The 25,592-nt window shown below is 37.3% G+C and overlaps 1 protein-coding gene across 2 annotated transcripts in view; it reads right to left on the bottom strand.

Moving 5' to 3' along the window:
- LOC132097503 (proprotein convertase subtilisin/kexin type 5-like) overlaps positions 1–25,592 on the bottom strand; it is a 57,477-nt gene that overhangs the window by 19,673 nt on the left and 12,212 nt on the right. For both annotated transcript variants that reach the window (XM_059503245.1, XM_059503246.1), the window contains exons 6-10: positions 8,653–8,741; positions 6,843–7,015; positions 5,544–5,756; positions 1,416–1,516; positions 538–641 (exon numbers count right to left, since the gene is read on the bottom strand). In XM_059503245.1, the coding sequence (XP_059359228.1) occupies positions 538–641; positions 1,416–1,516; positions 5,544–5,756; positions 6,843–7,015; positions 8,653–8,741 (680 nt within the window). The remainder of the gene's footprint in view (positions 1–537; positions 642–1,415; positions 1,517–5,543; positions 5,757–6,842; positions 7,016–8,652; positions 8,742–25,592) is intronic.

The raw sequence follows: 25,592 nt of genomic DNA, 5'->3' as shown, positions 1-25,592 counted from the left end.
TATTAGATCTGTGCATTCAGTCTTAAAGTGACAGCACTCTAATAAACTTTCTGCTGTCTGTGTCATTAATTAAACAACAAAAGAGGGAGATCTCTTGCTACTCTTGACTGAATAACTTGTGTAATTTTAATAGGGATAAATTATTAATAATTGCTTGTAGTTAGATTCTTTGTTCTTATTTCATCACTGACTGTTCATTTGTCTTGAGTTTTTTTTATTTTTTCACGATATGCTTTCTTTGTGGTATTGACATTGATATAAAATAAAACTGTTGATATCATAAAAGCCTTATGTAAAGCAAAAATAACTATTTGTGATGTCATTAATGTGAAATAAAATTACTCATATTGTGATATAAGATTTTTGTATTTTGCCCAACCCTACACTGGAAAACCCTGAAGACTGAGCATACAATAAACGTAACATCTAATATTTTTGGGCATGCTGCGTGTCACACAAGCATCACTTCCAATCTAGTGGTTAAAACAAGACTGGGCAATTTAAAGCCTGTTAAAAACAGTTTAAAAAGGCTGTTACCGTTATAACCAGCAGCATTGGTTTTCCAGTCAGGAGCGCTGAGATGGCCAGCACGAGATGTCTTCACTATTATGTGTTGCACGTCTCGCCACGTCAAGAAAGGACTGCAGCAGAGAGTCAGAAATAAGATTATTGGACATTTGCAACTATGTGACCATGTGCGTGACGAAGTAATATCTCCAAACTGGATTTTTTTTTAAATCCAATTATTATAAGCCAAACAATCACACTGGCCGCAGTTATCAGCTTTAGTTCACAAAGTCTCATTGCCTGGATGGCTGGTTGAAACATTCACTCTCATAATTCACCGTGCACAGTGGGATTAAACATCAAACCAAAGAGAGATGGATGCCATGTGTTCCCGAATATCCCCCCGAAATATTGGAACAATCTAACTCCATTTGGATCGCTGCATTGTGCTGGGAATATACGGTCACATTGCAGCCATATGTCAAGGTTTTCCTCAATTTCCTGTGTGAAATCTGACACAGTTGAAACTTACGGGAAGCACGCTGCTCGCTACACGGCATTTAGAGTCCCAGCATTTTAAAGGGGCCTGGATTTTTCTTGCACTTTTGAAATAAGGGATTGATGATAATTGAGGACTGACCCTCTGAATTAAAGGGATAGTTCATCCAAAAAGGAACATACTATGGAAGTCAATGGCAAACGTCAACTGTTTGGGTATCAACATTCTTAAAACTATCCCTTTTATTCAGAGGGTCAGTAAGAGAGTGAAAAGTAACTGGAGTTTATAGCATAACACCTTCATGATTAGTGGATAAATATGCTAATTACACTGGAGTGGCCTGGAGCAGACACTTCCACTAAACCGCTGTTAGAGGACTGAGAGCATGCAGTAGTTTGCTTCCACTTACTTAGCTTCCAGAGCAAGAGCAATGATCCCTGCTGCCATCGGCGCTGACGCTGATGTTCCAGTGTGACTGTCTGTGCAGCGCTGCCTCAGATCAGTCGTGATCTAACAGGAGAGACAAAAATAATTCAGGTTGTTCTTGTGCATGGTGCTTCCATGTGTTTATCTGTGAATAAAGTGAACATGTATTGACAGTGCGAATGAGTAGCATGATGTGAAATAACCATACTTGACCGCTCCTGTTATAATACACAACACTCTCATACATTGCGAGTATGTGATAGACAGTTACATGCATTGATTTATTGTATTCTGATATTAGTTAAATTTTAGTTATATAAAATATTATATATATATAATTTGCTTTTTTGAAAATTATTACTTTACTTATAGTGTGTAGTTAATTATATAGTGTATTAATTTTAATCCCGTCTCACACAGGGCCACAAACTGTTGCATCTGCTGCTTTAATTACACACACACTATTATTAATCCAAAAAGAAATTCTGCAGAACATTTTAGTTTTATTTGTTAAATGCACTTCAGCATACTGGAGTACTTACTGACAGTGAAATGTGCTATAAATGTGCCATTGTGCTACACTTAGCAGTAAATTACCACCACTTTTATGCATCTGTGATTCAGCAGCATGGAATGGATCCACTCAGATACTGTGTTAGCATCAGTTTGAATATTGTGAGATTCATGCAATAAAATCTTTGAAATATATTCATTTGGATCAACTAAATGAGACTCTAATTTCAGCTGCGTGATTGATTTCAGATTTACTCTGCTATAAATGTAAGATTTAAAAATAAAGAGTAGTTGGTTGATTTTAGGAGTGTCTGTTGACACACATTATGGCTTCCCAATACATTACAACACCACCAATGAAAAAAAGAAAAGAAAAAAAAAGACGGACAAACCATTCACTCTTGTTCAATTGAACATGATTGGAATATGAGCATTGCGATGCAGAAAATGCGGACGGAATCGCAGAATCCAGTCATAAAAACGGAAATTTACAGTTTAACGCAGAATGTCACGGAATTTGCCAAATTTTGAATGAATTAATCAAAAGTTGTTAATTGCACTTACAACAAATCGCGATATGGACTAATATCTGTAAATATTAAGCCGGAAAAGTCTATTTAAATATGAATCCTGCATGTTCTGCATGTCTGTGTTAATGAATGGCGCAGAAGCGAGGCTTCATTCATTAAACACACGGAAGCGCGTGACACTCGCGGTGATTTCAGCTTCTGCTGTCTCTTTAAATGAGGATGTGAACACATGAAGAACATCTCCAGAACTGTTCTGAGAGTCACTTCATGAGCATTTGACCGTTTGATTTGAGTAAAACTAGCGTCACATCACATACACAGAACTGTAAAGGTATTTGCGTCAACCCGTCAAAATAAAAGTCCTTTAAACTTTAGTTTAAAGACAAGTGTTTGCCATAAATGTTCAGCAGAATGTACATAGCCTACTACTACAACTACTACTACTAAAAGAATCAAACATAATTTTTTAAAGTTTAAATCACATCAACATTTCTTCCATGTTTTATTTTTAGTAGTAAATCCCCTTTGTGTACCAAAAAATTTAGTTTGCTTAATTTTCAATAATTAAAAGATAAATTAAATGAATGTCTTATGCCTTCATTTGATAACCAGAAGAATGCAAATACACAACAGAATTTCTGAGGGGGGAAAACATTTCATAAGACTATTTTAAGGAAAAAATTTAATAAATGCAAGTTGTTTTTATGCATTTAAATAATTAGACATGCTAAAACACAGAATTAGGTAACAATAAAACATATGATGAATAAAAAATAAAACATTTCATAGGTCCATAAATATGTAATTTTTGTAAAACTTTTAATAAATTGAGGTGAAAATGTAGAAGTTGTATGATTTTAATGAATTAGACTTGCTTTTTGATTAATAGAACTTAATTTAACCATGAAAAAGTAGTAGAAAAAATTTAAACTGAAAAAAAAATGGAATCCAGAAAAATAAAAACGGAAAAAACTGAATTTTGAAAAAAATAAAACGGAATTTGGGAAAAAATTAAATGGATTTCATAGGGCCCTACATTCACAACTTCTGACAGTGGAAACGCTAATAATTGCATACCGCACAGTACTTTACCGAATCATACCGCTAAGTGGAAACCAGCCATAAGTTAACACCTCCTTCCTGTCTAATTGGACAGTTATGTTTTATTTATTTAAAATAGATCAGATCAGAAGTCTCAAAGTCCCAATGAAATCAAAATCAAGTTTGTTTGGCTTTCAGTATGAATATGTTAGTCTTAAGGTTATCTATAATTTAGTTTGCTCCAAAACAATGACATTTACATTTAGAAGACATAAGCACTGAAATCTTACAGTCTCTCATTTCCGCCAATATGGATTAATGATTTTGATGACATCACCCTGCACCTCAGCTTCTCATCAGATTTTCTGTCCAATCAGATGCTCTCTAGCATCTGAAGCGTCCCATCCTCCTACACTACAAACTGATGCCGAAACTGAAGCTGAAATCAGTCACTTGTTCACAGAATTTATATTTTCTGTACAGTGAGGGCACATAGTTCACAGACAGTGTAAATATATTTTCGATGGGGCGAATAAAGTATGGTTTCACATGAACTGATCATATGTGCGAGTCGGTGCAGACCACAAAACATATCGGATCCCATTTGAATTCTATACAGAATGCTATATGGATTAAATTCTATTGGCTATTTAAAAAAGGGGACTTCCTGGAAGCGGACTTCCTGTTTCAGTTGAAATTACGTCAACACTGAATAATAATCATTCAAGCACTTCAAGGACCTTTGCAACATGAACGTTATAGGGTACGTTTACACGACAGTGATTTCACTCAAAGCACACAAGTTTTTAATCATAGAAAATTCTTTTTTCTTTTTTTTTTTTTAGTGTGGACACACTCACCATTTTTCTGCAAGCATAATCCAGTCGTTCAATATTCAAACAAGAGTTTCATGTGGGAGGGAAAGATTTTCAAGTTCATCACATGAATTCACCATGTTGACCAATAGAAAGCTGATTTCTGGGTATGCTGTGCTTTATACATTACTATGATATTAACAGTACACAATCAACATTCTTGCCAAAAATGTGTTTCCCTTACAGCTGTCTAAAATATTTTCACTGCTAATATTTACCTTTGAAATAGATGCCTTTAATGACAATAACTCTGGATGGGTTGATAATAAACTTAATAAGTAAATGGACAATGTTGCGAAAACTTGGAAATTCAGTGAACTGTACTCTGAGCTGAATTAACTGAAAACTGCAGGAGATCACAACAAAGAGAATGTCTTTGTTCTAATGTTTGTAACACTGGGCTTCAGAATGTAAACATGTATTGCAAAAAGAGTTTGAAAGCCGGTGTGGAATTTCGCACGTCGCTCTGAGACAAGCTGAGAAACAGGGAAGAAGCATCACTCTGTAACTCTCAGAGGAGTGTGTAAAACTGTGTGTGGGCTGTAAACCACAGAGGTTAACACTAGGATGCTCTCATGACACAGTGGCCAGCAAAGCAGATCAAACACACATGCATGGCCAAAGAAACCAATGAAAATGCAACAGCAATAAATTGGAAAAATAATGTAAGAGGCATCTCTACTTTAAAGATATTGTGCAGTCCACAGGTGTTTAACTTCAGCTCATTTTTTAGTACAGATTAATATAGATTTTCTACTCATTTGGGGAAAATGTAGGGGCCTGGATTTTTCTTGCACTTATTCTAAGACTACAACCCACCCCCTCCCAAAAAAAACTTTCTTTCTTCTGTTAAACACAAAAGACGATGTTCTGAAGAATGTTGGTAACCAAACAGCTGACAGTAGCCATTGACTTTCCTAGTATTGAAGAAAATGGTATGAAGTCAATGGCCACCATCAATATTTGGTTACCAACATTCTTCAAAATATCTTCTGTGCTTAACATTAGAAAGAAACTCTTGCAAGTTAGGAACAACTTAAGGGTAAGTAAATGATGACAGTTTTCAAACCAATTAAGCAGCAGACCTGTTTTATGAAAAGCAAGTTTGCTCAGTGCTGAAGATCTAGTTTTAGCATCTTCTTGGTAACTTACGATTTTGCGGTCGTAGTTCTCTCCGCTGCTGTAGGTGGTGGTGAGGGTGGACGCGCACTCTTCCAGATACCAGGGCTTGCGGCCGCTCTCTGCCGTGCTGCTGATGGATATCGTGTAGATGCTGTTGGTGTAGCCATCACATGAACAGTGATCACGACTCCGACCGCCATTTCCTGACGCCCAAACAAAGATTGAGCCCCGTCCTTTCCTGCCCTGTGAAGAGAAAAAACAAAAAAAAACTTAAGAGAACATGTATATTAAACCCATTCTTTTTCCTCCATTTTCCTTCTTATTACTGTAACCAACAAATAGATTCTATATCAATTAATTTGTGGTATTGTGGTATTTTAAATTCATATATTTGAACAAATACATATATTTGTAATAAATATATTTTTAGTTTTCATTTGAATTTTACTTAAGTTTTAGTAACGGAGTCATTATTATAAGTTTATTATATATCTATTTAGCAATATTTCTACTTATTTCAGTTTTAATAATTTTTGTATTTAAATGAACTTAAAACTTACAATATTGCCTAGCCAACTAACTTAAATAAAATCAGTTTAAATGGATACCTTTTAAATGTAATAGTTTTAACAACAATGGTGGTTAAACTACGTACATTAAATTCATTTAATTTAAAAATATATATCTATTAAAAAAGTACATAATTTCCAGACAGGATGGTTTTCATTGCCATATTACAGTAAAGAGAATTGAACGCAAATCATTGAGAATAATTTACAAACGTCATCTAGATGCATTACGATAGTGGAAATCTGTCTCAATTCTAAAAAACAAATCAAATAAAGTCGACAAATAAATAAATATAAACTTTTTTAACTGACTGACCTGAAACACTTATTTAACACAGGACAACTAACAGCATCAGGACAATTTACTTTCCAAGCATTATTATCCTCCAGCCTTTTCTGATGAGAGGAGACCAGTATTACCTGATGTCTATGAGTCTCACATACCTGAAACATGCCTAAACCACTCCAAACACACCTTTGGCACAAGATAAAGGCCAATTACTGACTGAGACTCATGACTCGAGGAAGATAAACTAAAATACTGTTCTAAAGTTCACTGGCGTAGCAGGTGGTGAGTGTGAGAAGGAAAGGAAAACACCCTCGGTGGGCCAGACTGCTGGAAAAACGTGACTGATGACCTGAAAATTACACTTGCTGATTTATGAATGCCACATCATATGGAAAAAGACACTTTCAATTTCTGAAAAAAAAACCCGTAACATTTCATATAAACTTCCTTACATGCTGAGATGATGCTTACCTGTCTGATGCCGTTTTCAAAGGCCTGTCTGGCGAGGGAAGCAGGCCCATCCACGGTTTTGCCATCATCATCTGGACCCCAGCTGGCACTGTAAATATCTATGTGTTGAGGGTGTAGACTCAGTGATTTGGCCTCTACCATGTCGGTCACATCTCCGTCCAACATGCGGACACCTGCAGGACAAGCCCAGAGAAAACCTCAGCAGGAAAAATATATGCAACAGATGTGCAAAACTACACATTTCCAAGCTGAACTAGTCAGGGGGGGATGTTGTCTAAATTACTAGTCAACTTATCTAGCTTAAGCAAGCCCTGAATAATTAGGCTTGGATGGATTAGAGGGTGTGTATACATATGCCACCATTCAAAAGTAAGAATTTTTTTTATTGCATTAAAATTATCAGAAGTTACAGTAATGACTTTCATAATGTTACAAAAATATATATTTTAAATAAATGCTGTTTTTTAACGTTCGACTAATCAAAGAATCCGGAATAAAGTGCATTGTTTTTATTTACTACAAAAATAAGCTGCACAACTATTTTCAATGTTTCTTGAGCAGCAAATCAGCATATTAGAATGATTTCTTAAGGATCCGTTTACAATGAAGACTGGAGTATTGATGCTGAAAATACAGCTTTGTATCATAGGAATAAATTACATTAAGTATTTAAGTATTTAAATAAAGAAACAGTTATTTTAAATTGCAATAATATTTCACAATATTACTGTCTTTACTGTAGTTTTGATCAAACAAATGCAGTTTTGTTGAGCATGCATGAGAGATTTCTTCAAAAACCTCCGAAAACCTCACCAAACCCAAACTTTTGAATAGTACTGAATATGATGTGTCCTTACATTCATAAACAGCTACACAGAATCTAGGTGTATCGATTCCCAACTTAAAACTTAAAAGGACCAAAATTAATTTTGTTGACTTCCAAAAAATTTTCAATTATCTATAAAAGACATCTGTGCAGGTTTTCAGTCATGCAAAGGAATATAGAATATCAGTACAATATTAGAAATATTTGTACCCAATTTTAAAACTCTTATCTGAGTGATTCCTACAGGCAACATCCAGCAGAAGAGTGTGTTTACTACCAGACAAAAGTCTAAATACACTTAACTGAAATATTTCTTTTGATTTCTTAACTTTCTGAACTAAAGCCTTTTCCATGAAAGATTTCATTAAAAAATAAATTGAGTCCATGTATGAATTATTTAAAAAAAACTTTATTTATTGTATTAATTAATAATTATCAGAATTAGAATGAACTATTGGATTTTGTTTTAGTGACATTAAGCTTCCAGTACACAGATACAACACACACACACAAAAAAATACACATATGTAAAATATAAATAGACAAATATTGCAAAATAAATCGAAAAATAAATAAATTGTACGTACAGTTGTGCTATAGATGATAGAACGGAATAGAATAGAATGAGATGCATCTATGTACTAGGATGGAAGTGGTAACAAACAGACATAAGGTTACTGCACATTTTTATTGCAAAAATTATTAAATTATTACTAAATAGATTAGTTGTACAGTGTGCAGAGCTGTAATCTTATCATAGCAATCTAGCGACTTTGAAGAACATGTATAAGCCAGTTTATTTCATGTAACACCTTTGGTCACGACAGTTCATATACTAATTTGTTTTATTTCTGACTTTTTACTGTTGTGGGGTACTGGGTGCATACAGGGGCACTGTATTCACTGTATGTGCATGAATATGAACAAAAGACAGGATTCCCAGGTACAGCAGTGGATCTAAATCAGACAGTCAGCCACACTTACCCCCAATCTTGGCATTGTAAGCGATGCCCACTGTGCAGTGCGAGTTGTTGGCAGACGCTGCTACTTCACCAGCACACCTCGTGCCATGCCTGAACACAACATATCAGACAATAGTGTTAGTACTGACACACACACACATTCACATACTGCATAAACAAAGACTGGAGACCCTTACGCAAGCACAGACACTGCTGCTGACCTATTACACACTCGCTACAGAAGGAACGCAGAAGTGGACAGGAAACAGAGGGATAGAGAGAGAGAAACAGCTGGGCTGAAACTAAACATGTGCTTCCACGGCCAGCAGACCTAAAACACAGCAGCTAAATATTTGAGATACTGAATGAAAACATTTGAGCAGTTCCTCCGCTTCAGACGCAACGTGGATAGATTCCTGACCCAAACTAAACCCACATAAATCGAATACAAATCATCTGCAAAAAAACACACTGAAATGCTCACTAAAGACAGAGACAGACAGATGGAGAGAGATTCAGCTGTCGAACCTCCAGCAGTGAACAGCTGCATAGAAAAACTCACGCTACCATGGTAACCACCATCTCCAATCTAAGCCATTTAAAAACTGAAAAAGAAACAAAGACTGTAAAGATCCATAGCAGCACCAGATCCGGGATGAGACCAGGGTTCGCTCGCCATCACAACCATAAACATTTACAAGGTCAAAAGGCCAGAAGAACTCCCAGGTGGTCCGTGGACTCGATCCCAGTGCCAATCTAATGACTCCAGACTAAAACTATCACAACAATTATCCAATACTGAAACATTTCATTGAAAATTAATATACGATAAAATCCAAAAGACTGGCAACTTTAAGTCTACTTTACTGTTCAAAGATTTGGGGTTTATTTAGATTTGAATGTTTTTATAGAAATAACGGTTTTCTATTTGAATATGTTATAAAATGTAAATGCAAAGCTGTATTTTCAGCATCATTACTCCAGTCTTCAGTGTCAACGGATCCTTCAGAAATCATGCTAATATGCTGATTTGCTGCTCAAGAAACATTTCTTATGGTTAATGTTGAAAATGGTTGTGCAGATTAATGTTGTGGTAAAATGTCACTTTTTCAACATACTTTGATGAACAGAAGCTGCAAAAGAACAGCCTTTAAGGTCACTTTTGAACAATTTAAAGGATTACTTCACTTCCAGAATGGACATTTCCTGATAATTTACTCACCCCCCATGTCATCCAAGATGTTCATGTCTTTTTTTCTTCAGTCGCAAAGAAATTAAGGTTTTTGAGTAAAAGATTCCTGGAATTTTCTCCATATAGTGGACTTCAATTGTGGTCAACAGGTTAAAGGTTCAAATTGCAGTTTCTATGCAGCTTTAAAAGGCTCTACATGGAGAAGTCATGGCCTAGCGGCTAGAGACTTTGACTCCGAACCCTAAGGTTGTGAGTTTGAGTCTTGGGCCGTCAATTCCACTACTGAGGTGCCCTTGAGCAAGGCACCAAACCCCCAACTGCTCCCAGGGCGCCGCAGCATAAATGGCTGCCCACTGTTCTTGGTGTGTGTTCACAGTATGTGTGTGTGTGTGTGTGTCTGTGTGTGTGTTCACTGCTGTGTGTGTGCACTTTGGATGGGTTAAATGCAGAGCATGAATTCTGAATATGGGTCACCATACTTGGCTGTATGTCATGTCATTTTCACTTCACTTTTTACATGATCGCAGCTGAGGAACAAGGGTCTTATCTTGCGAAATGATCTGTCATTTTCTCAAATAAAAATAAAATGTATATACTTTTTAACAACAAATACTCATCTTGCACTAGCTCTGCGATGCGTTTCTTCATGCATTATGTAATCACATTGGAAATGTCACGTATGGTTATTTCTTAGTCTGTGTACTTCGGTTCAAAAAGGTAGGATAGGGCAGAAAACATCTGATTTTCTCCTCCAACTTCACAATCGTCTGACATCAGTTTTACTTTTTTTTCCAAAGGGTGTTTGACTTTCTTTGCACGTTTGCATTGTAAACACTGGGTCTGTACTTCCGCCTGCGTCATGTGTACGTGATTACGTAATGCAAGCATTCATGCTAGTGCAAGACGAGCATTTGTGGTCAAAAGTATAGAAAGTAGGGCTGGACGATTATGGCCTAAAATCAAAACCTCGATTAATTGAACATTTTACCTCGATTACGATTAATGAACGATTATTTTGTTTCTGTTTTGTTGCCCTCATAGTTCACTGACAAGGTTTGTACTGTAAGCAGGGCCATAGCTGGGGTTAGCAGGGCCCGGTGCAGGTTGTACCAGTGGGCCCTGTTTGAAAGTGTTTAATTTGTATGTTCGTTCTGTTTATTTGTTTGTGCTATTTACACAGAGTTTAACTTTTTTCAAGTTTGTAAGTGTCTAGGTACAGAAACCGAATAATTAAATGTAAAATAGCACTGTAAAAATTAAACATAGTCAAACCAACATTTATTCAGACACCTTCAACATTTCTCACATTATAAGTTTATTTGCTATAGTTTAGAAAATGGTAATAAAATATGACAAGAACTTAAACAGAGTTAAACTTTCAGAACAAATTCATCTTGATAATTTCAGATAACTTTGATTGTAATCCATTACATATCTTTCTATCAAACAAAACTTCATACAACAGTCAATACTTTGTTGGCCAATTACCAAGCAATGATTAATTGTGTTCGGTCTGTGGTGTGAAATGGTTGCATTAGCAATTCCGCAAAGGAGAGCTCAGTTCAGTGTTACCGTCTGTGAGACACGGCGCTCTCTCTGCATGCGCACCGAGCACAGCGCGAGTAACCAGCTGCTCAGTTCAGCTTTTCCGTGCCTTGGGTTCGAATGCTTTAAAGTTTTTTGAATGGTTAAATTGGCAAGTGGCAAGGCTTAATAACACATGAAAATGATACGCTTTCATGACGACACGCAGCAGCATTCTGTCAACTGTCCTGAGCGTCTTTTTAGACTGGCCTAAGCCAAACGGTTGAGATCGACTAGTAAAGGGGATATTTTTTCCTATTGAAAGCGCGATCTGACATTATTGCTCGGTGTAAGAGATAAATAAAGATCAAATAAAGATAAATTGGCACAAGTAGGCTACCAGTACGAGTGATTGCGTGTGTGAATTAGTCATACCGTCTCTATATTATTGTGGAGCTGTGGGTTGTAAATAGCCTCCAAAAGTAGAAAAATATGCTATAATACGTTTTGAGATTCTAAGCTACTTTAGTAATAAATCACAGAACAGCGCTGACAACTAGTTTTTGCGTTCCTCTGTGCGCGCGATCTTCACAGCTGTTTGAGTGTTCGTGCCACAATGCAGCTGCGCGAACATGGGAGCTCGAAAAAATAATACACATCCGATCATTTAATCGCTTGAATGTCCAAACCATAAAAAAAATACAACTGACAAAGTTTAGTGAAGACGCAAGGCTCACCTCTCACGCGCCATCACTATGTGTTGAACCAGCGTTCACCTCCGTGTTTTGCTTTTATGCCACTGACTGGACGGGGAGTCATGTGGCTACACACGCGCTATAGTATGTTTTTTAGGGGGAAGTATAAACAGGATTAAAAAACGAAATAACCGACATGGTCAAATTAAGTCGGTTAGAGGTTCTGAATTTCGGTTTCGATTACTTTTCGATGAATCATCCAGCCCTAATAGAAAGGTGGTGTTTTTTGTTTTTTATTTTTAGAAAATGACAGATTGCTCCACAAGATAAGACCCATATTCTTTGGCCGGGATCGTGTTAAGCCCTTTGAAGCTGCACTGAAACTGCAATTTAGACCTTCAACCCGCTGATCCCCATTGAAGTCCACTATAAAAGGAGAAAAAGTCTTGGAATGTTTTCCTCAAAAACCTTTCATTTTGACTGAAGAAAGAAAGACATGAACATCTTGGATGATAAGAAGGTCTAAATTAATTAGACAATAGATCATTTAATAGAGTAAATTATCAGTAAATTTTAATTCTGGAAGTAATCTTTAATGCACAGATATTTATGGCATCCATGGTGAAAAAAAAAAAAATAAAAAATAAAAATGTGCTGACCCGAAACTTTTAAATGGTACTGTATGAGTTCAGAAAAAAAAATTCTGAGCCAACATTTTCATTGATTTTAATCAAAATCAGGGGTCAGCAACCTTTTGGGCATGAAGTGCCATTTTTTATTTTTCTGGTTAACCACTGTGCCTTTGACTAGCAGTAGGAAGTAGCAAATCATGGTTTATACCTGTCATGTAAAGCAAAGGCTATTGGCGCAAAAAAAATTAAATAAATAAAAATAAAAATAATAATTTTATAAAACCATATAAGGTGCATCCATATGTTACTTTAAAAATTAAGGGAGTGAGTCAGGAAAACTAGTTAATGATCAAGTTTAACTTACTTGTTCAAACTAGCTGTGTTTTAAGGAATTATGAAAATAATCTGTCAAACAAATTGTGAACAAGCAGTTTTTCCATTCTATTTGCAAAATATAAATGAAAACAAAATTTTTACCCACTAGGAAAGTGAAAAATGCATCAACCTCAATCAGACATTACACAATATCCAAAAATTCATGTAAAACTACACAGATTGATTGTTTGGTGGTGTCTATTTATATTTTAACTCCCCTGCAGCTTCTCTCACTATTTTCATGATGAAAATATTTGTACACAACAGTGGTAAATTCCATCAGGTGCGTGATTTCACATAGAGCAGCTGTTACTTCACGGAGCCATTGTTAACTGATAAGCTGCGCAAATCAACGCTGAAAATGAAGGTGGATTTGCGGATCTTCTCAGTTAATAACTGCTCCATGTAGTAATAGCTGCTCTATGTGAAATCACGCACCTGATGGAATATACCGCTGATTAGAGAACCGGCTTTACTGACGAGATGGGCATTAATTATCGGACGATATTTATCGCGCACCCCTAATTACACATTTCAGAAAGTTTTATGAAACAGAGCTTGCAGAACTTGTACCTAACGTAGGTGTAAAAACAAAGTGTTTTGTCATTTTAAACGTCATTCAGACAGTCTTTTCCTGTCTAACTGACTATATGCCTGCTCTGTGAGACGAAGTCACATCTGCTAGCAAAATACAGGTCAATGAGAAAAACAGAAACACAAACCACACCTGAACAGAGCATTCCAGTATTTCAGCATTTCCAGAACCGCACAAGTCACTGAAACCTTACTTACGTTCCCTAAAAACTGATAATCATATTATAGGTATCATATAAACCCATTTACCATATTAAAACATACACTGTCCACAGCCAGATACTCTTGAAGTTGTGTTGCACATTTGACATACAGCTTAAAGGTCAGACTGGTTCAATAAACTGCAGTTCCACTGAAAGTCTAGTGCAAAGCCCATGTTCATCTGTCAGATATATGAACTTCCAATATTTACAGTACAGCTGCTCGGTCACTCAGAACAACCCCCGGTGGTGAAGCTCACGGTCAAAACCCACCACAGGGAAATAAAGACTCACATTACACAAACTATCAGCGGAAGAACCAACACAAAACATTCCAGCACATAAGATCAACAGCTTGTGTAGGATAGTGGCCAAAAGACAGGGGAGACTTTACTGAATCACTCAATAACCCCCCCCCCCCCCCCCCAAGTCATGGTCAGAATTATTAGCACCCTTGGTATAACTGAGCAAAGTAGACTGTGAAAATAAATCTGCATTGTTTATCCTTTTGATCTTAAAATTGTACAAAAATGTACATTTTTACCACACCACAATATGAAATTATCCAACCATGACCATGAGTATAAATATGAGGGATCACAGAGGCCCAATTCTCTTAATCATCCATCACAATGAGAAAAAAAATTTTGTTCTGATGTGCAGAACAAGACTGTTGAGCTTCACAAAATAGAAATTGGCTGTAATCAAGCAGCTAAAGCATTGAAAATCCACACTTTCACCATAAGGGCAATAATTAAGAAGTCCCCACCAACAGAAAATGTAAAAAATCGGCCTGGAAGAGGAAGTGTCTATTTTGTCTTAAAGGGCTAGTTCACACAAAAATGAAAAGTGCCCCTAGACCTAGTGAATGGGTGTTGAGACTCAGTGCATCCATCCATCATATAAAAAGTGCATCACATGGCTGCGGGAGGTGGGGCTTCTGAAGTGAAACGATGAGTTTGTGTAAGAAAAATATCCACATTTAAAACGTTCTGAACTGAAATCTCTAGCTTCAGCTAACTGTCATAACTACTGTCTCATCACTAAACAGCTGTTTCCTCCAGCGAAAATCTAGCCCTTAACACATATGAACGAACACTTAACACTTATTTAAATATACTTAATTTAATCGTACGTACTTCATACATACACCAGCTACTGTGCAAAAGTCTTGGGCACGTTAGTATTTTCACTAAAGAATGGTGTTCGGCCAGTTATTTATATACTTTGGTGTTTCAGTATAAAATATCAGTTTACATTTCCAAACATTCATTTCGCCGTTGTCAGACTGCTTGTGCATTCAAAATCTCACTAGATTATTAATAAAATTAATGGCAAACTGATATTTCCTACTGACACACTACAGCAAAAGATATAAATAACTGGCTTAAAACCCTTTTTTGGGGTGAAAATACTAATGTGCCTTAGACTTTTGCACAGTAGGCCTACCCTACTTTACAAACGACTGTTGCTACTTTATAAAGAATAATCCATTCTGTGAATGACTGTATGCTCAAAGACAGTGACAGACAGCACTCTTCTTAACTAAATATCAGAGTGAGTGACAGAGATACAGTCGAAACATTATGTGTGGTTTTTGTATTAAGTAATGACCCAGATTATGAAATACATTTATTAGCCTTAGGCCTTAGATTGAGCACAACTTGGGAAAGTAGAGCATCCAAGGTGAAAGCTATGTATTTATTTTAAATATTTGTAATGTTCTTTAATGTTATCCATAGTTTGTTTGTGGGTCTTTTTTTTTAAAGTATCGTTTCAGGCACCGTTTAGGCGCCGGTACCATTTTAAAAGTATCGAAATGGCACTGGATTATTTCTCACTGGCTCATTTACCAAATGGGTGCTTTCTCTTCGTCCTCCACAAATTAAGCTACTGTAGGTAGTTCGGTAGCGAGACGTTTTAATAAATTATCGTTTGCGATTGACGACGCGATTGACAATGTTGTGATAAGTAGGCTATACCAACTTTGTAACTCGTTACCCCCCCCCCACACACACACACTGGACATAGCAAATACAGGAAGCTATCAATCAAGAAGGTATCAGGATTATGAGTTATTTTTCATTTTTAGTTTTTGATTAATCACTTGGATTAATCATTAATTTTGACAGCACTATAATCTTTATTGTATATAGACAACCATACAAGGCTAATTGTTTTTTAGCCTCCACCAATCTTCTTGACCATTGCCCTTGCAGATTCCTGCAGCTAAACTTGGATGTACATTTACATTCCATTAAAGCTTATTGATGACATGCCTCTGAAGTTTGACTTTTTGCACCATAACAATACTTATAGGCAACTATAGGGTGACCATATGAGCCATTTTCCCAGGACACGTCCTTACCAGGATTTTTATATTGCCTAAAATATCCAGATTTTGGCTGTTTGTGCTTTGCATATCGATCATTGTATGGCATTCATAAGAGCTATAGAGAGCAGAGCAGACGGCTCCTTATGCATTAAAACCACTCTCTTGGTACTTTGGTGTCATACAATGATTGGTGCGCAGCGATGCTTCAAGTTGAATGAACGAACAAACACCTAACATGTACGTGTATTTGCGTTACTCTGATCGTTCTCTGTAGATCTCAGCTTATCACACGCCACGATTGGTTGATTATGTAACATACCTGCATGTTATTGGTCAAACTACTTTGGATGTTTTAGGCAATAAAGAAATTCTGGCAAGGACGCGTCCTGGGAAAATGGCTCATATGGTCACCATAGGCAACTAGTCATCATATCTCTAGTTCTTTAATGTATTTGCATTGTACTAAAGTACATTCATTTTCAATGGGCATATATGTGGCTGAAACAGGTAGCCTAGTGCATCCCAAATTTTTCAACATGAACATTTTAATATAACATTATAGTCATTATGGCCTATGGCTTTTAGAATAATGTTTTTTTGAGGAGGTGGGGTAGTGCACAATAGGCCCCTGTGGCGCGGCCTAAGCTTTTGTTCTTAATGGCATTTTTTTCCCTTACATTACTTTTACTTTTATACTTTAAGTAGTTTTTTAAACCAGTACTTTTACACATTTACTTGAGTAAAAAGCTTGAGTTGATACTTCAACTTCTACAAAAGTCTTTTTAAACCCTAGTATCTATACTTCTACTCAAGTAATGAATGTCAATACTTTTGACACCACTGGTAATGCTTGGTTATATTCTCACGCGGCCCTGCACCGTAAATCTCCACGAGCGCATCTGGCAGTATGGATGAGGCTCGACGCACATGCGCAACCCGTGTCGACTTGCGCCTGGCTCTGCGTTTAATACGAATGTAAATTCAGTCTAACTGCTTGCTAATTTCACTTGAATGAAATGAAACATTCAGAACATTTTCCACTTGTTCTTAAAATCCCAAATACAGTGAAACATGTAATACTTTAATAATTGACTAAAGAAATACAGTTCTTTACTTATATAAAAATAAATATTTCCAGTGAAATGCAGTAACTAAGTTAATTCTATAAAATGAGTTATACCATTACAAACTTGTCTGCTGGGAAAAAAGAAAATAATAATCATCCAATCACTGGAGCCTTTTCTATGCCTACGTCATCCGCTAAAATGCCACTCTCACATGAACACACGTACAATACAACAATTAGTGGATTACAGTTTACAGATTACAGTTTAGAAAGCTTAAAATATGGATATTTTTCATGTGGAGCACTTTTTATGATGGATTGATGCACTTGTTTGGCTTTAAAATCTTCACCACCCTTTCACTGTCATTATAAAGCTAGGAAGAGCCAGGACATGTTTTTATATCACTCTGGCTGTATTCATTTGAATGAAGAAAGTCATGTAACACCTAGGATAGTTTGAGTTAATCATGTGAGCAATTTACATTTTTGGGTGACCTACCCCTTTAAAGCAAGGCGAGGAGGATCGTTTGTGTGGCTAAAGACTCTCCAAGTATCACACTACTGAAACTTCAAACAGGAGTTCTATGTACAGATGAAACAAAAAAATTACTTTTTGGCACACATGAGATGGGTTTAAAGCAATGCAGAGAGATAAAAAAAAATATATATATTACTCCATGTGTACAATGAAATATACTGCTATATCTTTAATGTTGTGGGCCTATTTTTCTGCTGGAGGTCCTGGACATCTTGTTTAGATACACAGCATCATGGATTCTAGCAAATAGCAACAGATAAAAATCTAATTCTGTCTTTTTTGCAACATAGGTTTATTTTGAGATGACTTTTTATTTTAAAAGCTTTTAATTCGCCATGCCCAATATTATGTTCTTTGCAAACAGTGATAACTTAGTTGCAGATAAAACACACCGGCTTTGTATTCACAAAACTAGGTAGGATGAACACATAGTTGTTTTTTCTATTCTTCTTTGTATGCCCTATTTTCCCTGTTAATGTTTCTCTTTAGACTCTTTGATAGTGACATTTTCTCTCACAAGCTAGCTTAAACGTTAATATCACTTTGCAAATGAATACCTCCAGCATGCAAACAATGAAACAAAATGCATTTTAGTACATGAGGATGCCAAGGAATAATTGTAAAAGTGTAAGTGTAAAAGTAGGCTATGTCAAATAATTATTACAATAAGATAGGCTCCATTGTGTAACAAGCAAATTAAAATGATACACATTTATTTTTCACAATATGGAAAGAGGAAATAAAACATAGCTCGATAAGAGCATGACTCAAACATGCCATTAATGAGCTTATTCAAGTCCTCTTATATTTTCAGAGTTATTTCTATCCATTCCGCATCTCCCACATATGTGTGTTTTATTAAGGCGGTGTTGCAAGTTGGTGAATAAAGATAATTGGCAGGTTAAATGACAGTACTTTGCTTTATTAATTTATCCAGTGTAAAACCCGGACACCGCCACACAAATGTGGCTTTTTGTTAATGACTGTCCTACTACAGGATTTAACAGAGTAACAGCTCACTACCAGTTACAAAAGACACAGTAACAGTCTGTCACAGGCAATTCTAATTTCATTTTCATCAATTAATTTAAATGATTTTTTGACTATGTTCTGGCCCACTATGTAGTGGCACAAATGTTTTGGGCCCAATGTCAAACTTACTTGCCTCCCCTGCTATAGAAAACAAGTGGGGTGAACTGAAGAGGAGAAGCACCAACATGGAGCTGGGAATCTGAAGAATGTGGGAAGATTGTGTATAAAAAAAATCTCTGATCCCTTGTCAGGTGTTCTCTAGGGATGTGCACGGATAGTCGAACATTCGAATATTCGTTCTGCTCTAATTATTCGATAAGTAAAAATGATATTCGAATTTCGAAAAAAAAAAAAAAAAAGTTCACAATAAAACCTAATTTGGTCACTTTCTGTGATTCTCCACGGCATATTTGAAGATGTATGCAAGCAAAAAATTATTAATGAATAAGGGGCTGTTCACATACGCTAGGCGCGCCGCTTTCTCCTTCTTTCCAAGGCACTCGGGCAGAAGCGCTCCTGGGGCGTCTGCCAATGACGCGCTCTCTCCATGAAGACGCAGAAATTTCAGCAAAGGATAAATGGATTTGCAGCACAAAAAAATCGCTTTTAGTAGCTCTGCTACTAAATTTATTTCAAAATGGCAATCCATATACAGCTATGATCAGCTGTTCCTTCATCTTGGCTGAGCTTTCAACGTTGTTACAGGAAAGGATGAAGCTGAATGTTTAGTTCTTGTCACATGACCTGCGGTGCGCTTGCGGCATTCAGAAAAGTTTAGATGTTTTTAACTCGATGCAGTGCGGACGCGCCTGGAAAAAACGGGCGCGTTGCACCGCGAGCACACCGCAACCGCACCGCATACTGCGCGCCTACATTAGAAATAATGAACTTGAGCGTGCAAAAGACGCGATAAGTGAATGGCCCCTAAGAACTGCGGTCTTCTACAGTACTTCAAATATGGCGTGGAGAATCACAGAAAGTGACCGAATTTAAGAACATTGTTGTGGCATCTCTCAAGCAACGAATAAACACCGCTAACTTGGAGAATGCAGTGAAAACTCCTCTTCTTGCGTCTGCCCTAGACCCTCGGCACAAACATCTCAGGTTCCTCGACGAAAACATGAGAGAAGTCGAGCTCACTCGTCGGAAAAGGCTGAGCCAGTTCTTCAGCAATGAGAGTCCAGCTGAGACGAGTGGGAACAGTTCTTGCTGGAGCTATGTATTCCACCAGATGAGGATCCCATTCAGTGGTGAAACGAAAACACGAAGCGCTTCACAAAACTTATTCGCTTAGCAAACTGTTATTTGTGAGTCCCGTCAACCTCTGTGCCGTCAGAGCGCGTTTTCTCCGCGGCCGGCCTTATTGTTAACAGACTAAGGAGCCGACTTTCCCCCGATCATGTTTACATGCCCGTATTTCTTAACAAGAACATGTAAAACAATAGAAAAAAAGAAAAAAAGATTTACTGACAGTTTAAAAGTTTCAAAGTTAAGTGTAGGCTACGTTCTACAGTCGTGGCCAAACGTTTTGAGAATTACATAAATATTGGAAATTGGAAAAGTTGCTGCTTAAGTTTTTAGAATAGCAATTTGCATATACTCCAGAATGTTATGAAGAGTGATCAGATGAATTGCATAGTCCTTCTTTGCCATGAAAATTAACTTAATCCCAAAAAAACCTTTCCACTGCATTTCATTGCTGTCATTAAAGGACCTGCTGAGATCATTTCAGTAATCGTCTTGTTAACTCTCAGAATGTTGACGAGCACAAGGCTGGAGATCATTATGTCAGGCTGATTGGGTTAGAATGGCAGACTTGACATGTTAAAAGGAGGGTGATGCTTGAAATCATTGTTCTTCCATTGTTAACTATGGTGACCTGCAAAGAAACGCATGCAGCCATCATTGTGTTGCATAAAAATGGCTTCACAGGCAAGGATATTGTGGCTACTAAGATTGCACCTAAATCAACAATTTATAGGATCATCAAGAACTTCAAGGAAAAAGGTTCAATTATGGTAAAGAATGCTTCAGGGCGTCCAAGAAAGTCCAGCAAGCCAGGATCGTCTCCTAAAGAGGATTCAGCTGCAGGATCGGAGTGCCACCAGTGCAGAGCTTGCTCAGGAATGGCAGCAGGCAGGTGTGAGCGCATCTGCACGCACAGTGAGGCCAAGACTTTTGGAAGATGGCCTGGTGTCAAGAAGGGCAGCAAAGAAACCACTTCTCTCCAAAAAAAAACATCAGGGACAGATTGATCTTCTGCAGAAAGTATAGTGAATGGACTGCTGAGAACTGGGGCAAAGTCATATTCTCCGATGAAGCCCCTTTCCGATTGTTTGGGGCATCTGGAAAAAGGCTTGTCCGGAGAAGAAAAGGTGAGCGCTACCACCAGTCCTGTGTCATGCCAACAGTAAAGCATCCTGACACCATTCATGTGTGGGGTTGCTTCTCATCCAAGGGAGTGGGCTCACTCACAATTCTGCTGAAAAACACAGCCATGAATAAAGAATGGTACAAAAACACCCTCCAACAGCAACTTCTTCCAACAATCCAACAACAGTTTGGTGAAGAACAATGCATTTTCCAGCACGATGGAGCACCGTGCCATAAGGCAAAAGTGATAACTAAGTGGCTCGGGGACCAGAATGTTGAAATTTTGGGTCCATGGCCTGGAACCTAGCCCAGATCTTAATCCCATTGAGAACTTGTGGTCAATCCTCAAGAGGCGGGTGGACAAACAAAAACCCACTAATTCTGACAAACTCCAAGAAGTGATTATGAAAGAATGGGTTGCTATCAGTCAGGATTTGGCCCAGAAGTAGATTGAGAGCATGCCCAGTCGAATTGCAGAGGTCCTGAAAAAGAAGGGCCAACTCTGCAAATACTGACTCTTTGCATAAATGTCATGTAATTGTCGATATAAGCCTTTGAAGCATATGAAGTGTTTGTAATTATATTTCAGTACATCACAGAAACAACTGAAACAAAGATCTAAAAGCAGTTTAGCAGCAAACTTTTTGAAAACTAATATTTATGTAATTCTCAAAACTTTTGGCCACGACTGTACAATAGCCTAATTGCTGCAGGCTGCTTTACGTTTTTTCTTTGTTCACTTTTTTTTTCTTTGTTCACTTTTTTGTTTTTGTTGCTTTTTATCTACTTTTGTTTGTTTGCACGCATTGTTAAAGGTTTTTTGTTAAAAGCTTATTGTGTGTAAGCTTGTTCAAAATGAAACAATAAATGTTGCTGAAAAATAACGTCTGTCTCATTAAACTTAATTTAAATAAACGAATATTCGTTTTTTGTGAGCTCAAATATTCGAATGTGATATTTGCGGAAAACGCCCATCCCTAGTGTTCTCCAAACTCATCAGGTTCTACAGGAGAGACTCGGAGCTGTTATCTTGGCAAATTAAGGTTGCAAACAGTATTAAATAAAAGGATGACAATAATTGTGGGCAACTTGTAATAGAAAAAAACATTTATGTCTTAATACCCCAATATAGCAGTGGTCCCATTCAATTTTTATTCATTCAATGTATTCATTAGTAAATGTATTATTCATTAATAACACTTAAAAAAATCTTATTTGATACAAACACTAATCTAACATTTTATTAGTGGTGGGCCGTTATCGGTGTTAACGTGCTGCGTTAACGTGAGACTCTTATCGGGCGAAAAAAAAAAATATCTCTGTTAATCTATTCTCAAAGTTGGATTGGGAGCTGGGTATATACTAGGCGAGCTATGATGACTTTCACCTTGATATTTTATGGCGGATGTATGCCTAGCCGAATCTGTAGGGGGCGAGAACGAGTCTTCGAACCTGTGTGTGTGCCTACTGTGAAATTACCACATCAAACGTGACGTGCTAACATGGATGCAGCTGAAGCCGCCGGGTTTGCTTCAGGGAAATGTTTTTTTTTTAAAAGAAGCTTCCCAATGGAAACCTCGACAAGATGCATGCCTGTTTCACACATACTCCGCCTTCAGTGCGTATGCAGTCCGTGTGTGTTACGTATGTGGTGCAGAAGCAGCAGGGACTCATACTCATTGTGCTTTCACACAGGATGCGTTTGCAGTCTGCTACTCAGTACGTAAACGATTGCTGCACTGCTGCAGATGCACCGCTCCTGGAACGCACTGACGGACCGCAACCGCGTGAACGCTGGAATCCGTTAACATGGGTGCGTAAAAAAATACGCAACGCATACGCACTGCAGACGGAGTATGTGTGAAACAGGCGTAAGGTTGTTTGCACCTTGTGCAATGTGGAATTCGTTTACAGCTTTCTCAAGCACTTTGTGATGCATTTTGGAAACAGGAGATGAGCCCCTGGTCTAATGCACCACCTGTCCTGAGAAACCTGTTCTCAAAGACTTAACGTTACTTTTAGTCATTATTTTATTTGGGTAACACACATATTCTGAATGCCTTCGGCAGAATTTAAATGAGCCATCTTAATCTAGATTAATCTAGATTAATTCCAAGATTACAGTGAGATTAATCTAGATTAAAAAAATTAATCTATGCCCACCACTACATTTTATATAATAAAAATAAAAAATATATTAGTAATAATAATAATAATTATTATTATAGCTATACACAAACACAATAAATTGTGAATAATTGTATTTATTTTAATTAGATTTTTTAAAAGCTTTTATTAGATTTACATTTATAACATGAACAGATGTTAGCCAATCATAAAGCAGGTCATTTACATATGCAACTCTTAAAGACAGTAGCAAAATCAGCCTATTTAATTCCCTGCTCAGATGAAGCAGGAAAGCGGTAATAACCACATTTTGTTTATCACAAATAATCTCAACTAACATTAGAAGCAGACTTGGTACAAAAAAATGCAGGATATGCCCAATTTAAAGGAGTTAATTGCCATATAGTTGTCTATACTTCCTTTATGAGGTGAGAACATATGAACTTTCTGCATTCGAAGGCTGAGAGAGACAGAAGAAGCCAGAGCAGGAGGTGGATGGTGTTCTATAGAGCGTGTCTATACATGCAGACCTAAACCACCCTCTCTGTCTCCAGCACACGCTTCCTCCTGAAAACACTGACAGCGTCAAACACTCCCCTTTTCCTTTCCCACGGAAATACTTCTAATGGGGCTCCTGAAAAGTATAAATTAAGCGGGGGAATAGTGCTCACAACAGCAAATGTGTACATGCACTCACGTACACCTCCAGATGGGTGTCTGATACAGGCAATGCAAAAAACACTTCTATTATTGCTCATTCTTTGGGATAAGTATTACATTTCAGCACATAACTCGTCCTGCACCATTTGAGCTTTGGACATGAATCAGATCTCAAAATGCACAGATTGAGGAGAAGTGTGCTATCACCTTTCTAAAATAATAATACAGGGGGAAAATCTTATAGACAATGGAAAAGGTGCATAGAGACTTGTTGGACTCAGGGATAAATATTATACAATTTAATTTAAAAATATGCGTTTTCTTTACATTAAAGCAGTGGTTCTCAACCATATTCTTGTTTTGTTATGTAAAAATTATTTTACATAAAAACATTAGGCCTATAGCTTATAAATGTTTTGTACATTTTTAAGTTCATGTAAAAACTAAAATGAATTCAGCATGGTGGGCCACATTTGAATTTGTGACGGGCCGCGGGTTGAAAACCACTGTATTAAGGTAATGAAAATTGGTGGATTAGAAATGTGCCTTTTTCTCATAAGAATTGTCCTTAAAAAGCAACATTTTGCACAAAACAAGGCAGTGATGGAGTACTCGAGACTCCATTCTCTGGACTCGTGACTCGACTTGGACTCGCAGACTGATGACTCGTCCTTGGACTCGGACTCGAGGATATATAAAATCGGACTTGAGCATTCATCACGTTGTTTTTGACTAAATATGTTACTTAAAAAAATTATATAAGGTGTTACACTTTTCCTGTTTCGTGCCCAAGACTGGCCGGGATCTATTTTTTCCCCTCACAGACACTGCTACCGCTCGCTCTCTTTGCTTGACAACACACTCACTGACGTCACTCACTTTACGCTCATGCATGATTCGCGGGCTAAATGTTCACATTTGGAGAATGCAGAAAGATGTGCCACGGATCGTGAACTTCGCCTTCACGAATTTTGCATCTAATGCTGGAAAGAGCACGCTAAATGTTGTGTGTGTAATCGCACAATTGAGGAAAGACTGGGACAACTTCAAACTTTAACAGACACCTGATGCAGATGCACCCAGAAAAGTAAGTAAAATGCTTTCCATTGGCTAACGTTAGCTTTTAAAAAAACTATTATTGACTAATGCATATATGATAATAAACAGAAGAAGCTAGGGTTGGGCAATGTTTTTTTTGTCTGTTGCAATGGTCACTGTGTCAGATCGATGAAACAATTTTGGCTCCTAAAATCCTATGGTGTCGTGGACAAGAAACAGGTCAGACTGACGTTACACATTGCTTTCTGACCAGTCGCGTGCCGTCACACACACATATTCACTTGAACACATACAAATGCACTCACGCTAAATCACTTGGTCAGTCACACACAAACTCTCTCTCTCTCTCTCTCTCACACACACACACACACACACGTACACACTCTCTCTCTCTCTCTCTCTCTCTCTCTCTCACACACATACACACACACACACACTCACTCTCTCACTCTCTCTCGTATTGATTTTTACGTTTTAAGTATCTTTAAAATACAGTGTTCTGTAAAATGCACGTTTCTTTTTTTCGCTGAGTGTATTTCTGTAATACATTTATTCATTTA

Source organism: Carassius carassius, chromosome 21, assembly GCF_963082965.1.
Source record: "Carassius carassius chromosome 21, fCarCar2.1, whole genome shotgun sequence".
In the NCBI taxonomy this organism is placed as follows: Eukaryota; Metazoa; Chordata; class Actinopteri; order Cypriniformes; family Cyprinidae; genus Carassius; species Carassius carassius.
Note: the sequence above shows the minus strand (reverse complement) of the source record. Positions and strands in the feature narration are given on the sequence as shown.